The sequence below is a fragment of the Plecotus auritus genome (genome assembly GCF_963455305.1).
Source record: "Plecotus auritus genome assembly, chromosome: 9".
NCBI lineage: Eukaryota > Metazoa > Chordata > Mammalia > Chiroptera > Vespertilionidae > Plecotus > Plecotus auritus.
In genome coordinates, this window is record NC_137783.1 from 12,766,108 (window position 1) to 12,780,870 (window position 14,763).

Below are 14,763 nucleotides of genomic sequence, written 5' to 3' on the forward strand. Positions count from 1 at the left end.
AGGTGATACACACACACACACACACACACACACACAGATGAATACTATTCAGCCATAAAAAGGTGGCATATGTTGTTATGGGGATGAAGCTGAAAATACTGTGCTAAGTGAAAAAAGCCAGTAACAATAGGCTATGTAGGATATGATTCCATTTATATGAAATGTCCAGAAAAGCAAATCTACAGAGATAGAAAGCAGATTGGGGGTTGGGAGGAAGGGGAATGAGGAGTGGCTGCCTAATGGGTGTGGGGGCGGTTAGGTGTGGGAGCAATGAACATGTTCTGGAACTAGACAGTCGTAATGTTCGCACAGCCTTGTGAATGTGTCATACCACTGCATTTTACATCAGTTTTACCACAATAAAAAAATGGGGAGCCAGAGAAAACCTTTCCGAAATCATTGTATTAAAATGTACACAACACAAAATTTACCCGCCTCACCATTTGTAAGCATACAATTCAGTGGCGTTAACCACATTCACATTGTTTTGCAACCATCACCACCAACCATCTTCTCCAGAACTCTTTTCATCTTGCAAAACTGAAACTCACAATCCATTAAACAAGAACTCTCCATTTCCCTGGCCCCAAGCCCTGGCAACTACCATTCTGCTTTCTGTCTCTATGAATCTGACGACTCTAAGTACCTCCTATAAGTGGAATCCTTCTTTCACTGAGCATAATGTCCTCAAGGTTCACCCATGTTGTAGCATGAAATTCTTTCCTTTTAAAGCAGAGTAATATCCCACTGTATGTGTGTACCACATTTCGTTTGCCTGTTCATGTAGTGGGGACCTTTGGGTTGCTTCTACCTGTGAGGCTATTGTGAATACTGGTAAGAAAGGGAGGCCTTCTGAATGCGCTCATTTCAAAACACTGAACCCCATCCTCGGTCCTACATCCCTGTGCCGGCATCCTGTTCTCTGTGGAAACCTGTAGCCCCTCCTCACTGGTCTCCAGGCGCCTGCCTTTGCTCTCCACTATCTATTCTCAGCACGGCAGCCAGGGGCCTGGTCAGGAGAGCCAGAGCACACCCCTCTTTCGCTCAGCCCACCAACGCTCCAGTCACACTCAAAGCAAAAGCAAAAAGTCCTTACGACAAGCCAAGGGCTCAGGATCTGGGCTCTGGCATTTTGCTGGCTCCTCACCGGGCACTCTGCTCTGGTCACACCGATGCTGCCCGAGCATCCCAGGGCCTTGGAACTTGCATTCTTCATGGCCAGGAGTGCATGTCCCCAAGACAGCCATGAGCTGCTTCCATCCTCTCCTGAGGTGTCTGTGCAAGGATCACACATACACACACATACACACACACACACACATCCTGCCCCTGCTCTGATGTTTCTTGCCCCCATGGATGCCAGGTGATTCACTATTCATTTTGTTTATCATCTGACTCCTCCCCCACTTTAGTGTTAGCACCTACAGCGAAGCATGGCATGCAGCAGGTGCTCAGTGAGGATTTCTTGGGCACGTGCATGAACTGGTTCTCCTGGACAGCACTTACTTTTCAGAGAAGACCAGGCATTTCTGAGCATGGAGTTTCCCTTTCACATGCAGCTCCCAGTCCTAGGCCAGAAGGAAAGAAAAATGACAGAAGCGGAACTGAGTCCACGGGAAGGCAGGGATGAGTGCAGGCTTCCCAGGCCAGGCAGGACCTCAGCGCACCCGGAGGCTAGACCAACCCGGCCGATGCATCTCTTCCCCGCCTCCTCTCCCTCCCAGACTCCTGACCAGCTCCTGCTCTCCATCCTACCTGCACAGCCCATGCCCATCCTCGACAGAAGCCCGGATTCACAAACCTGATTCCTTCTCCCCCACTCAGTGAACCCTCAGTCCCACCACACCTCCAACCCATGTCCACATCCAGTTGGGAGAATCTAGCAGGTGCAGTCACAGTGAGTTGCAAAGCCTTAGGAAAGGCTTAGGAGAGATAAAGCTCTCCATCACCTCTCCTGTCAGCCAGCCCCCGCCAGAGACTAGAGGTAAGAGGCTGTGTCCCACCTGAGAGACAAGATGCACCCAAGCAGAGGGGACCCAAGCAGAGGGGAATGACAGGGCAGTGTGACTCCCACCAAGGAGGGATCATTATGAAATGCAGACGGGAGGAGAGACAGAAGGCAGTGGAGCTTAAGAGGCACATGCTCTGGGAGGGCCAGACCCATATTCAAATCTCCACTCGGCTGCTTTCTAGGGCCCCAGGGCCCGGGACAAGTCCTTTCATCTCTCTGGGCCTCAGTTTTCACTTCTGTAAAGTGAGAATAGTACACGGGGAAGGTTTAATATATGTTAGCTGTCATTATTGCTTTGAAATATTTCACTGCATCATCAATACATTTTGGGGAGAAATTACACTATAATGGAACTTTGCTGCAGCTGAAGCATTTTACAACCACTGGGCAGTGTCAGGAGGCTCCATCTCCATTTCGCAGATGGGGATGCTGAGGCCCTCTTGATAATTTATCTAGGTCCCACCTGAGAATTTCTCTTGCCCCTGATCCAAAATTCTGCTCACTTGTCCCCCCTTTCAAACTCAGTACAATATATTGTCTCCAGTACAATACATGTAACTTCTACGGGTACCACAGAGGAAAACCCTTCTCCAAGGAGGCGGGAGAGTCTAGTCCCCAGGTCCCTTCTCTGTAACCCAGGTGAGGTCACTTGATTCTCTCCCTAATCCCACTCAGCTCCGGCTTTCTCAGCTATAGACATGGGGTAAGAATTTCTCACTTGCCTTAAAGTAAGGGAGTGGCCCTCGTACATTTCTGGAATTCCTTTTGGTTCTAATACCTGTGATTGCCATCAAGGGTATAGATGGCAACATTTTGTTCCCCAGTCCCCAAAGGTGCCAGTTTCTCGCCCATAAACAGTGAGAGTTGGGTGGTGGTGGGGAGCCCGCCCAGGCTCCATCGGTGGCTCCTACGCGGTCTTAGATGACTCACCTTTAAATCAAATACCTTCTTGTCGCAGATGCTGCAGATGTGTGGCAGGTGGAGGGGGGCCACCCCATGGAAGTCATTCAGCTCGTGAGCCTGCAGGGGCCGCATGGACAGCACTGCCGGCTCCTCCTTGGCCCGCCGCCGGGCACCGCTGAAACCCTGCTTGCTGTTGTTCAGCCGACCCCCGAAGGAAGGAGGGGTCCTGTCTGGGGTGGGCTCCTCGGGGTCATACAGCTCGTAGGACTGGCTGGGGGGTGGAGGCCACAGGCTGGTGCCTGCTGCGAGGTCAGGCTTGCTCTGGCCAGAGAATCCGTGAGGGCTCTCCCACGGGCTGTTTGGACCCGGCAGCAGTGGACCTACCTCCCCTTTCAGGCCCGCCGTGGGCTCAGCCCCAAACCCGCCTGCCACGTGCGACCCTTGGGAGTTGGCTCCATAGAAGTCTTTGGGAAAGGCAGCCTGGCCATCTTGCCCCGATTGGCTGTACTGTCCTTCATAGGTCGCACCGCCCGAGGTAGAGGCCGAGGTCGGCAGGAAGATGGGCTGACCATCCGTTTCGGAGCCGTAGGCTTGGCCGGAGGTGGCTTTGCCATACTCATAGAATCCTGCCGCGGCAGGACCTGCCCCAGTCTTGCCAATGCCCAAGAGGACCGCCGGCTGGGCAGGGGTCTGAGGCATGACGCCACTAAAGGGATGCATCACCATGGCGTTGGGGGGCTGGCTGGGAAGGCTCACAGAGGGTCCCGGGCCTCGTGTCTGGCCCGGGGGTGAGAAGGCAATTGTGTTAGAGGGAAACCGGGCACTGGGCACACTCGCAGCATGTTGGGGCACCCCGGTGTGGCTGTGGGGGGCGCTGATCACAGACGGATGCCTCAGCTGGTTGAAGAGCGGCTGGGACATGGCCACTTTGGAGAGGACTTGGTTCAGGACGGTGGCGGCCGCAGTATTGTTGGTGACAGCTGTCTGTGCCAACTTCAGCCGGTGGAGGGTGAGCTGGGCTTGCAATTGAGCCAGTTGGAGACTGGCAGGCGAAGGAAGCAGGGGGGTCGGGTTACTGACCGAGAACGGGTTCTTGTCCAGGAGCTTGGCGGCACTGCGGGAAGACAGAGGTCGAGAGGCACAGCTGCTTTCCCCGAGGAGGCCAGGGGGCTCTCTCGGTGCCTAACTGTGGTCCCCCCACCCATGTAAGCAAGACCCTCCCCCAGGGCCCCACATAGAAGGGAGTCTGCAAAAACCTGTGCTCACACATACACATCAATGAAAAGTAAACCTCCAACAGAAAAGTTATATGAGAGACTGTTCCATCTCACTGGTAATCAAAGAGATATATTAGCAACAGATATCTGCCTAGCAAAGTGGCACATTTCAAAACACACACACAATAGCATTCAGCGCTGGTGTGAGATAAAGTGGACTGGACACGTGTCAACGACTGTTTTAAAGTCACACAACTCTGTTGAAAGGTAGCCACGTAATATGTACTCCTGAGAGCCACATGCTTTGACCCAATAATTCAATTCTATGAATCTATCTGAAGAAAGTGAGCTAAAATTCAGACAAAACTTGACGACCAAAGATGTTTAGTAGTACTTCATTATTTAAGTGTCCATAGTTGAAAATTATAAATAATCCGAGAACAGGGAGGGGAGTTTTAAACTGAATAAATTGTGGTATTAGCTACAGAAGGAAATTTTAAGTAGACATTTACTACTGGTGTTTAAGTTTCTGCTTCACTATGTAATATTTAAGACATTAAAAAAGTGTACTTGGCACCAAGCTTAAGACAGAAAACATTCCAACACACAAAATATTCCTTAGGTATCCACTGTCCCCATCCACCCTGACCCCCATCATTGCCAGTAGAACTATCTTGAATTTGGTATGGTCATTATTTACGCCCCCCCCCCCCGCCCCCCCGCTCCTCCTCCCCGCACCAAAAAAAAAAAAAAAAAAAAAATTAGGGACCTGAGAAAATCCATGTACTCTAATGTTACCTGAAAAAAGCAGGCTTCAAAAGTGCAGACAGAATGAGAGGTGTGTACCTGAGCCAAACACATTTGCATCCTTGTCCTTATTTCACATCCAAATGCAGCAAGAATCATGCTCCCTTCAGCCCATGCGCAAGCCCAGCCAGCACAAAGAATAACCAAACATTTACAAGAGAAGAATCTGACTTTGAGGTCGTAGGCAGTGGCGGGCTCGCACAGACTCTTACTACAGGGGTGTTCTGTCTGAACCTGTGCCCTCCACGTGACCTCTGCTATGGTTATGGTGCTTTCTGGACCAAAAACCAGGATGCATAAGGGATATGTAAAAAAGTCTGGGATATGTGGTTACTGCAGTCAGGGTTCTTTTGTGAGACCATATTTCTTGTGTCTTAAACACGCCCCCCCCCTTTTTTTTTTATTGATTTCAGAGAGAGAGAAGGGAGAGGAAGAGAGAAACACTGATGAAAGAAAAACATTGATCAGCCACCTCCTGCATGCCCCCTACTGGGGATCCATCTGGGCATGTGCCCTGACCCAAACCAACCAGCAACCTTTTGGTACATGGGACAAAGCTCAACCAATGAAGCCACACCAGCCAGGGCTAAACACCTCTTTTGGGGAGTGGGTGTAATAGGGAAATATGTTTGGGGTGTTGATGAACTGGAATTCCCAGGACATTTGAAAGGGAAGAATGGGACTGTGCATTTGAAGCTGGGATTAACATGGACAACCCAAGCTGTATAGTCAGCATGCTGACATAAATAAGTGTGGCGCAGAAGCCACAAAGCTGCCACACTTCAGACAGGGTTTCCACTGTCACAGGTTCTGTACAGTAAAAGTCTAAGCATAATGCAACAAAGGAGAGAAGCTAGGGGTGCGCATGGTTCAGGAATAAAGGGGAGACATGGAAAGTGTGTGGCATGTTACATCTCTCCCATTTTGGAGATACTTTGAAGAAAGCAAGTTTCTGCTTGGGTTGGTGAAAATGATGAGGGGTGTGTGTGTGTGTGTGTGTGTGTGTGTGTGTGTGTGTGTGTGTGTGTAGGTCATGGGGAAGAAGGTAAGCAGGAGAGAGTCTCACATTGATTGCAATGCTACTGTGGGACCAGTGCTTAGCCAGGCTGCGTTATCTCATTTGAGATATCTCAGTCATGCAGGGAAAGAACCTAACGCTCAGAGAGATTAGGTGGCCTTGCTTGCAAGGACTCACAGTGAGTGAATGCAGACGTGGGGTCCCACCGCCAGCCAGGCTTTGAAAAGAAGAGCAAGGGCGCTGGTGGTTAGGTGTGCAGCCTCTCAGCCCTCTGAGTGTGTCTCATGGGCTGCCTCGCTGTTTTGTTTGAAGTGAGTTCTCAGAAGATCAGGCACACCCGTGTTCAAATGCATGTAAAAAACACATGTCAGAGCCAGATAAAAATGACTCTGAGTTACTATTTCCCATCCTGTGAGAAATCAAGTCATGAAAGAGATACCACCTGCACCCAGCCAGCAGCCCTGCTGTGCTCCAAGGGCAGGAGAGCTGGCTGCATTTTAAGGTTTTGGAGGGATGGGGGTTCCAGGTGAAAGGCGGTCACAGACCTTTGCTCCTCTTAGGGGTGCTGGCTGCAACAGAGCCTTGGTGGCCCCACGGGGGCCCAGCCACAGATCATGGTGGAGGTGGGGAGGCAAGAATATGAAAGGGAGAGGAGGATGGTCAAGAATCTGATGATAGATTTCTGCGGGTGTAGTACTAAGTGGCTGAGCTTTAGAAAAGCAATTAAGCTTAACGCAAAACCCTGCCCACAGGGAGCCAGCCCTTCCTACCAGGCTTGTCCTCCACAGCAGCCTGTCCTTGCTAACGAGGCGATAATGAGGTGCCAACCTGGTTTCCATGACCAGAGTAAGAAGAGGTTGGTTTTGTTTTTCCAGAAGTCAGCTGTATTTTCTAAAACTGTGTCCTGGGCTGGAGAGTCCCCTTCACCCCTAAGAGGACATGTGGGGAATTGCTGCCTTTCTAACCAGGAAAGCCAGCCTCCTGGGTGTCCGCAGGTCAGCCAGGGGAAGCAGGTGCGGCTCTGAGTACAGCCCAGGTTGCAGATCACCCATTCAGATCCAACATGAAATAAGACCATTTTCTTCTCAACTCCTGCTTTGCCTAGCAAATTCTTACTGTCCCCAACTTTAATCAACCTTGAGTAGAAGTGATTTCACATAAGTCATCAGAGCTAGATACCTCTTTTGAAACAAGGACCCTAAGAAAAGAGGACGACCTATCATCCTATCTTTTAAAAGTCCTAAAATTCAGGGGCTTCTAGCAATCATATTTTTGACCGAAAAGTTGGGGCATCTGATCTGACACCTTTGGGGCTAGAATTGAAGTCACCTTCCTGTTTCCCCACTACCTTGGTTCCTCACTCTTATGTCACTTAGCACATCCTGCCTTGTGTTAAAAATAACTGTTTAGGTGCCTTTCTCCTTCCACTAGTGACTAGACCTACGCTCTGCGAGGGAAAGGAGCATGTCTTGGAGATTGTTGATTTCCCTGGCATGCTGCCTTGCACTTGGTGGACACTCAGCAACAGCCATGAACGGAATGAAGAAGGAAGATAATGGACGTGGCTCATCAGAGCCTGGTGGCTGTAAGAAGATGTGGACACCTCTTTTGAGAGTGTACATTTTGCCCTAGCCGATTTGGCTAAGTGGATAGAGCGTCAGCCTGTGTGCTGAGTGGTCCTGGGTTCAGTTCTGGTCAGGGGCACATGCCTGGCTTGCGGGCCTGATCCCCAGTAAGGGGTGTGCAGAAGGCAGCCAGTCAATGATTCTCTCTCATCATTGATGTTTCTATCCCTCTCTCCCTTCCTTTCCGAAATCAATAAAAATATGTTTTTTTAAAATAGTAATAATAAATAAAGTGTATCAATTTATCTTTTTTTAAAAACTGTACATTTCATGGATAAAGGCCCTCAAAAATAATTCAAAAAGCAGAATCTGAAGATACCCAGAAAGCAAATGGGTTTTGCTGTTGTATACATCTTAAACAGATAGGGATGGTCTACAATTCCCCATTCCAAATCAGGAGCCCCAGCACACTCTTCTCCCTGTCCGTGTCTATGTTTTGGAACTGATGGATAATCCCTGTGGTAGACTGAATAATGGCCCCCAAAGATATCCACATCCTAATCTCCAGAATCTATACAATGTCACCTTCCATGGTAGAAGGGACTTTGCCGACGTGGTTAAATGAAGGAGTATGAGATGGCGAGACTGTCCTGGTGGGCCCGATGTATTCACAAGTGTCTTTATAAAATGGAGGCAGGAGGATCAGAGTCAGGGAGGGATGCTATTAGGATGGAAGCAGAGGTCAGAGAGGGGAGGAGATGCTATGCTGGCTTTGACGATGGAGGAAGGGGCCATGAGCTAAGAAAATATAGGAGGCCTTTAGAAATTGAAAAAGGTAAGGAAACAAATTTCCCTTAGAGCCTCCAGAAGAAATCAGCCCTGGGGATACCTTGACTTTGGCTCAGTGAGATGGATTTTGTAGTTCTGACCTCCAGAACTGTAAGATGAAAAATTTGTACATTTGAGGTAATACGTTACGGAAGCAAATAGGAAGCTCATGCAATCCAAGAAAATTACACATAGAAGAGGCTTCCATTCGGGACACTGGCTGGATCTTGTTGGCATGAACGTATGTTCCCAGCGGTCCTGAACAAGCACAGGTCATCTCACCAGGTGTCTGAAGACCCTCTGGGAACTCAGCCAAGATCCAGAAAACCCAGAGGTCCCTTCCTTCTCAAAGTCAACTTTCCTACCCAGCCAAGCAATGGCAATCCCGGAGACCTTGGACTTGCAGATCCTTGGGGATTGACTCATCCAGCCCCTTCATGAACAAAGAGAGAAAGTGACTTGCCCAAAGCTGCGTAGCAGTACAACCTTAATGAGAACTCAGATCATTCAAACCAGCTTTTAGCACCTGACAAAATAGCCTTCACTAAGCCCCATAACTATCTATTTCATTGCCAACTTATCATTTCCACCCATACGTATCTGTGGCCCTCCACCTCCGTTCAGAGAAGTATCTTCAATACGCAAAGCACTCGCTGAGCCCTGGGGAGATGCAAAGATTCAGCCCCTCTGAACCCCTGTAAGCTCCAGAGGTGACAGTAGGGATGTCCTGTGTCAGGGGAGTTGGTGGGAGACAAAGTTCCATGCACCTGCTCCATCTCCATCCTGTCTTCTCCTAAACCTGTGCAGTGGCTCGGTTTGCAGTCATATAGTTACACCTCGAAGGAGGGAGAGCAGCACAGAGCGTTACGTATGCAGAGCTGGAAAAGTCACCATACCTCCACCGGGAGGGCTGGCCCCCATCACAGCACAGCCTCTCTGATTCACCCGGGCTTCCACGGGGCTCACTGCCTCCAGGGCTGACGATTCCTCTCTGAGCCACTAAGAATCCACGGTGCATAATTACATTGAAAACGCTGGTTGCCTGCTCACTTAGAAAGGTTTTCTTGTTTTGTATTGAATTAAAACAGCACTTCTCTCAGTGGTTTTAAACATAAAATATAACATAAAGGAGAAATTGTTGCCTTTATAATGCGGGGAGATTTAGAACATCCAGATGAAAACTGTTTCTAATGGTTTAATCCCACAGTGCCAAAAGGATGTGCAACATATTGTCTCCACCAGGAGAGCGCAACAGCTGTCCCCGCATGGCGAGGCTCATTATTCGTCCCAAAGCTCTTCTACATTTTATTCTGAGTCCCAAGCAGGAGGCAGTGATGGATTTGTACTGGGGCACAGGGAGTGAGGCCGTGTCCCGCCTCCATTTGAGCCGGGGTGCTAGAAAGTCAGCCAGCGTTTTGTGATGTGATTCACCCTATTCTGAAAGGAAGGCAGAGCACCCAAGACACAGGCAGGGCCCGGGGCCTCTGTTCTGCACAGACTCCATCGGGCATTCCACGAATTTGTCCATTCGGCCCACATAGACTGAGCATCTATAATGTGCCGGGTGAAGTTGCTAAATGGTGGGGACACAGAGATGGAGAAAGAGATACCTTCCCAAGAGGAGACAGACCAACACAGAAAGTGATGAATAGTCCTTCAGAGGTAAGCACAAAACAGCAGGGCCCAGGAGGAAGTGGTACAAGCCTCAGACTGTTCAGAGAAATGTAACAAACAAAACAAAAGAAACAAAGACTTGCAAACGTCCTGGGTTTAGTAATCCATCTGCAGATGCAAAGATGACCCGGCTGTTAGTGAAAGGCAGCAGGAGGGTGAACTGTGGTCCGAGACCTGGGCTCCCACCTGCCAGTTACTGGTTATGTGATGGGAGAAAGTTGCATAATTTTCTCATCTGTAAAACGGGAATAGTGATCCCCATCCCATGTGACAGAGCCTCGTGGCCACCGACTGGCTCAGCGATGGACACTCCCTGAAATTCTGTTGGCGCTATCAGGAGAGAGGCACCCTTCTGTCAAGTCTGGGTTGCCATGCTGGTTGAATTTGAGCCCCCACGTAAGGAGAGCCTGCTTGAAAGTCAAGCCAACACAAGACTGCAGCCTGGAGCTGGGCAGGCAGCTCCTGAGGGCCTCACAGGGACACCTTGAGCCACTTACCCTGGACCTGCCTGGGCCTTTCTGTACACAAACCAAGGCATTTCTTTTATTTGCTTAATAAAAATGATAATGTAAAAAGAAAGCCAACCTGCTAGAACCATCTGTATTTAATTCAGATGTTTCCCCTCCACGGCCCCATGGTGATTCAAGAGTAGTCTGTCATCCCCAGCTTCTTCTGCGGAGGGGACCACTTGTGAGGACCTAAGGGGTCACTGCAGGGGGAACTGGGGCAATCTCTTTGGTGAGTGTCCACTGACCAGAGAGACCTGCTTCCTGGAGGTTGGGGAACAGAATGCTCTTCCACCCTGGGCAGAGTCAGAGGCCCACATGGTGGTTACAAGACCAGGGTATGCATGGGGTGTGGGCTATGCAAGAACATTCTTTTTAATCCTCACTCAAGGAGTGAGGATGTTTTTCCCATTTATTGTTTCAGTGCACGAGAGAGAAACATTGATGTGAGTGGGATACATCTATTGGTTGTCTCCTGCACACACTCCAACCAGGGGCAGGGATCAAACCTGCAACCTAGGTACGTGCCCTTGACCAGGAATCGAACACGTGACTCTCCAGTGCACAGGCCAACACTGACCACTTAGCAACATCGGCCAGGGCATATGCAACAACATTTTGTACGTTCAGAGATCCAGTCCTGGCCACACAGGTGCTCTTGTGAGCTGGGGACATAACACCTTGACCTTCTCAAGGGGGCAGTTTCTAATTTACTGACACACCTTGCAGATAGGGGTGGGGGAGTGGGGATGGAAAGGAGCTCAGGTTTCAGAGTTAGCATCTACTTGGGTGTGAATTCCAGTTCACCACTTGTAAGCTGGGGACTGTGGGCAAATACCCTCTCTGAGCCTTGGGGTCCTCATCGCTAAAGCTGGGGTGGCTATACCTAAGGTATAGGCTTGTTCCGAGTTAAGTGACAGAGTGCACAAAAATTGTTCCACACCATTCCTAGCACACCGTAAGCATTCACTAAACAAATGCAGCAACAACCGCCTCTACTAGTCTTCTCACCCTTATCATTACCACCAACACTACTATCACTATCATCATCATCGGCATCACTGTCATCATCAGAGCAGATGGTGAGTGACAGAGGGAGATGGCAGAAAACAAAAGGATATGTGAATATGGAGAGAAGGGAAGTAAAAAACAAGGATGGGCATCTGTTGAGAGAGGAGGGAGCAGGCTGGGGACTGGGACTTGGAGGGAAGAGAGTTAAAAGAGTTGCTTGGTGAACGGGATATGTAGTCAACAGGAGACTGAAAGGGCTGTGGAATAATGAAGACACAGCTGAAATTCCATGGTGTGAATGTCCCCTGTGATGGTCAGCCAGACAGAAGCAAAAGCCAAGAACCGCAGCCCAGTGTGGTTCAAGGTCTGGCTGGGCACAAGATCTTCCAAGATAACCAATCAGGAATTTAAATTCACTTCCAGTTAAACTCAGGACCCTGTTCAGGCCAACCAATGGGCATGCCATTTTTATTATGTGTTAGAACATAAAATATAATCCAGGTGAGAGGGCTCAGAACCTGGCCAGAGAGTGTTTCCAGGTCTGGTCACACCTTCATAACAAGGCCAAATCAAAGGAAGTGCAATCAGGGTCAAGTCTTTGCTGAGTCCTGCCCTTCTGTCACCTCCTGGGAGCTTCACATCCTAAGTTCTCAACTCTACTGCAACCCTCTTAGACCCGAGGTCAGGACGCGATCCACAGGGAACAGTCCCTAAATGCCAGGGTACAAGAGGACAGTGATGATACTACAGTACTATTGGGGCTAAAGTTTAAACTCTAGCTAATTATCACAAATGTGAGATCAAGAAGAGGCCTTAGAGACCATTTAGTTTAACCCACTCCATTTACAGAGAAAAAAAAGAGAAGTCCAATGAAGTAGACCTAATATGTGAGTCAAACCAAGTCACATCTCTAGACAGAGAGGAGGCGGGCCTGGAGCCCAAGTCTCCTCATTGCTGGGGCTAATGGAGCTACTATGGTGGGCCACCCCCCATCAATGTTCATCAGCAAATTTTCTCCTTTTCGGGGAGCAGAGTGAAATTACACACTTTCTGGTTAGTGCCGTCTTCTTGGTAACAATGGGGCTATGGATTATCACTAGCTAGGCCCCTGTGACTAATTGAGATTACTGGGTCAATGCTGGTGTTATCCCACATTTGGGCTTCAGCTGTGATATTACCATATGATGATTCATATCACCATGACACCTCTTGCAGTGATTCATAACAGCATGGTAATCCTATCACCTCTCTTTTGTTTCATGTTTTTCAGTTGGAGTGTTAATAAGTGTTTTAGCTCTCTGATCACCAGGACAACCATATGGGTACCTACTTCAGATACAACCATTTCTAGTTTATATTAAGAAGACTGAGACCAAGAAAGGTCGGATGAACCACCCGAGAGCATCCAGTGAATAACGGATTTGAACGAGGGTCTTTTGACTGTAAGACCAATGTTCTGTCCTCTGTTATGGGTTCATTAAAGGAGCTTCTAAAGCCACATTCCTGGCCCTACTTCCTTGGGTGTGATTTTTGTTGTTGTTTTGTTTTGGGTTTGTTCAAAGGTACTAAATTATAAAGTTTGTTCCTTTATTCTGTGTTTTTTTTCTCCCAGCTTGTCACAGTGGTTTAAAATTTTTTTCCAGCTTTATGGAACTATAATGGACATATAACACTGTACATTTAAGGTGTACAATGTAATGATTTGATATATGTGTATATTGTGAAATGATTACCACAATAAGTGTAGTTAACACATCCAGGACATGATTTTAAATCACACATTTGATATCAAGTAACCATTATACTCTGGTGGTCCATTATACTCTGAACTACTTTCATCAGGCAGAATAAGATTCTCGGAGCCAGGAGACCTATAGTCACAAAGGGGCAGCTCGCAGTTTTATGACTGACAAGAGAGGACTTGCCTTCCCGCTGAAGATATGAGAAGGGCTCAAAATGTACAAAACAGAATGGATAGCCCAGCTAGTGTTCAGTGGTTGAGCTTTGACCTATGAACCAGGAGGTCATGGTTCAATTCCCGGTCAGGGCACATGCCCGGGTTTCGGGCTCAATTCCCAGTAGGAGGCATGCAGGAGGCAAACAATCAATGATTCTCTCTCATCATTGATGTTTCTCTCTCCCTCTCCCTTCCTCTCTGAACTGAATAATAAAGAGAAAAATAGAACGGGCAATGCAGCAAATGCAAAGACAATAATATACATTCTGCTAGTGTCATATAGGAAAGACTTAAAGCAAAGAGAGAATTAATGTCAACTTACCACCAAGAACCATAGATTAGGACTTTTTGTATCTTTTTTTCTTCTGTACCATTTTTTCCTTTAAAATATCCTTTATTTTATAAAATTATGGTATTATTAGTAATTGCTTTTAATGCTCATATTTGTTTTGTTTTTTTAAAACTACAAAAATATGAAGAATATAACAAATACTTATGAACTCATTGCCCATGATCCCAAATTAACATATGCTACAGTTAGGGTCATTTTGCCTCAGATTTTTTTCTAAAATGTATTTTTATTGATTTCAGAGAGGAAGGGAGGAGAGAGAGATAGAAACATCAATGATGAGAGAGAATCATTGATTGGCTGCCTCCTGCATGCCCCACACTGGGGATGGAGCCCACAGCCCAGGCTTGTGCCCTGACCAGGAATCAAACCATGACCTCCCGGTTCATAGGTCAACGCTCAACCTATGAGCCATGCCAGCTGGGCTGCCTCAGATATTTTTAATAAAAAAATACATAATTAGCCCTAACCGGTTTGGCTCAGTGGATAGAGCGTCGGCCTGCGGACTGAAAGGTCCCAGGTTCGATTCCGGTCAAGGGCATGTACCTTGGTTGCGGGCACATCCCCAGTAGGGGGTGTGCAGGAGGCAGCTGATCGATGTCTCTCTCTCATCGATGTTTCTAACTTTCTGTCCCTCTCCCTTCCTCTCTGTAAAAAATCAATAAAATATATTTAAAAAAATACATAATTATACAAATAAAGTTAAAGTTCCCTTTGGGCCTCTGCCTGATCCAATTCCACCTCCATCTTCGCAGTGACATTTGCATGTGGTGTGTTTGTCTACTTATCTACATATATCTGTCTGTCTATTTGTATCTATCTATATACAGAAAAAGTATAAAAATAAGAGACTTTTATACATGCATGTTTCATAAAAGAACAGGCAGGACTGGTTTCAACAATATTTCTCCTAAAGA

The 14,763-nt window shown here is 47.9% G+C and overlaps 1 protein-coding gene across 2 annotated transcripts in view; it reads right to left on the bottom strand.

Moving 5' to 3' along the window:
- The window catches only part of RBM20 (RNA binding motif protein 20), a gene marked incomplete at its 5' end in the record, with an annotated part of 189,132 nt that overhangs the window by 46,432 nt on the left and 127,937 nt on the right, over positions 1–14,763 (bottom strand). For both annotated transcript variants that reach the window (XM_080643019.1, XM_080643020.1), the window contains 2 exons: positions 1,507–1,568; positions 2,942–4,028. In XM_080643019.1, coding sequence (XP_080499145.1) covers positions 1,507–1,568; positions 2,942–4,028 — 1,149 coding nt within the window. The remainder of the gene's footprint in view (positions 1–1,506; positions 1,569–2,941; positions 4,029–14,763) is intronic.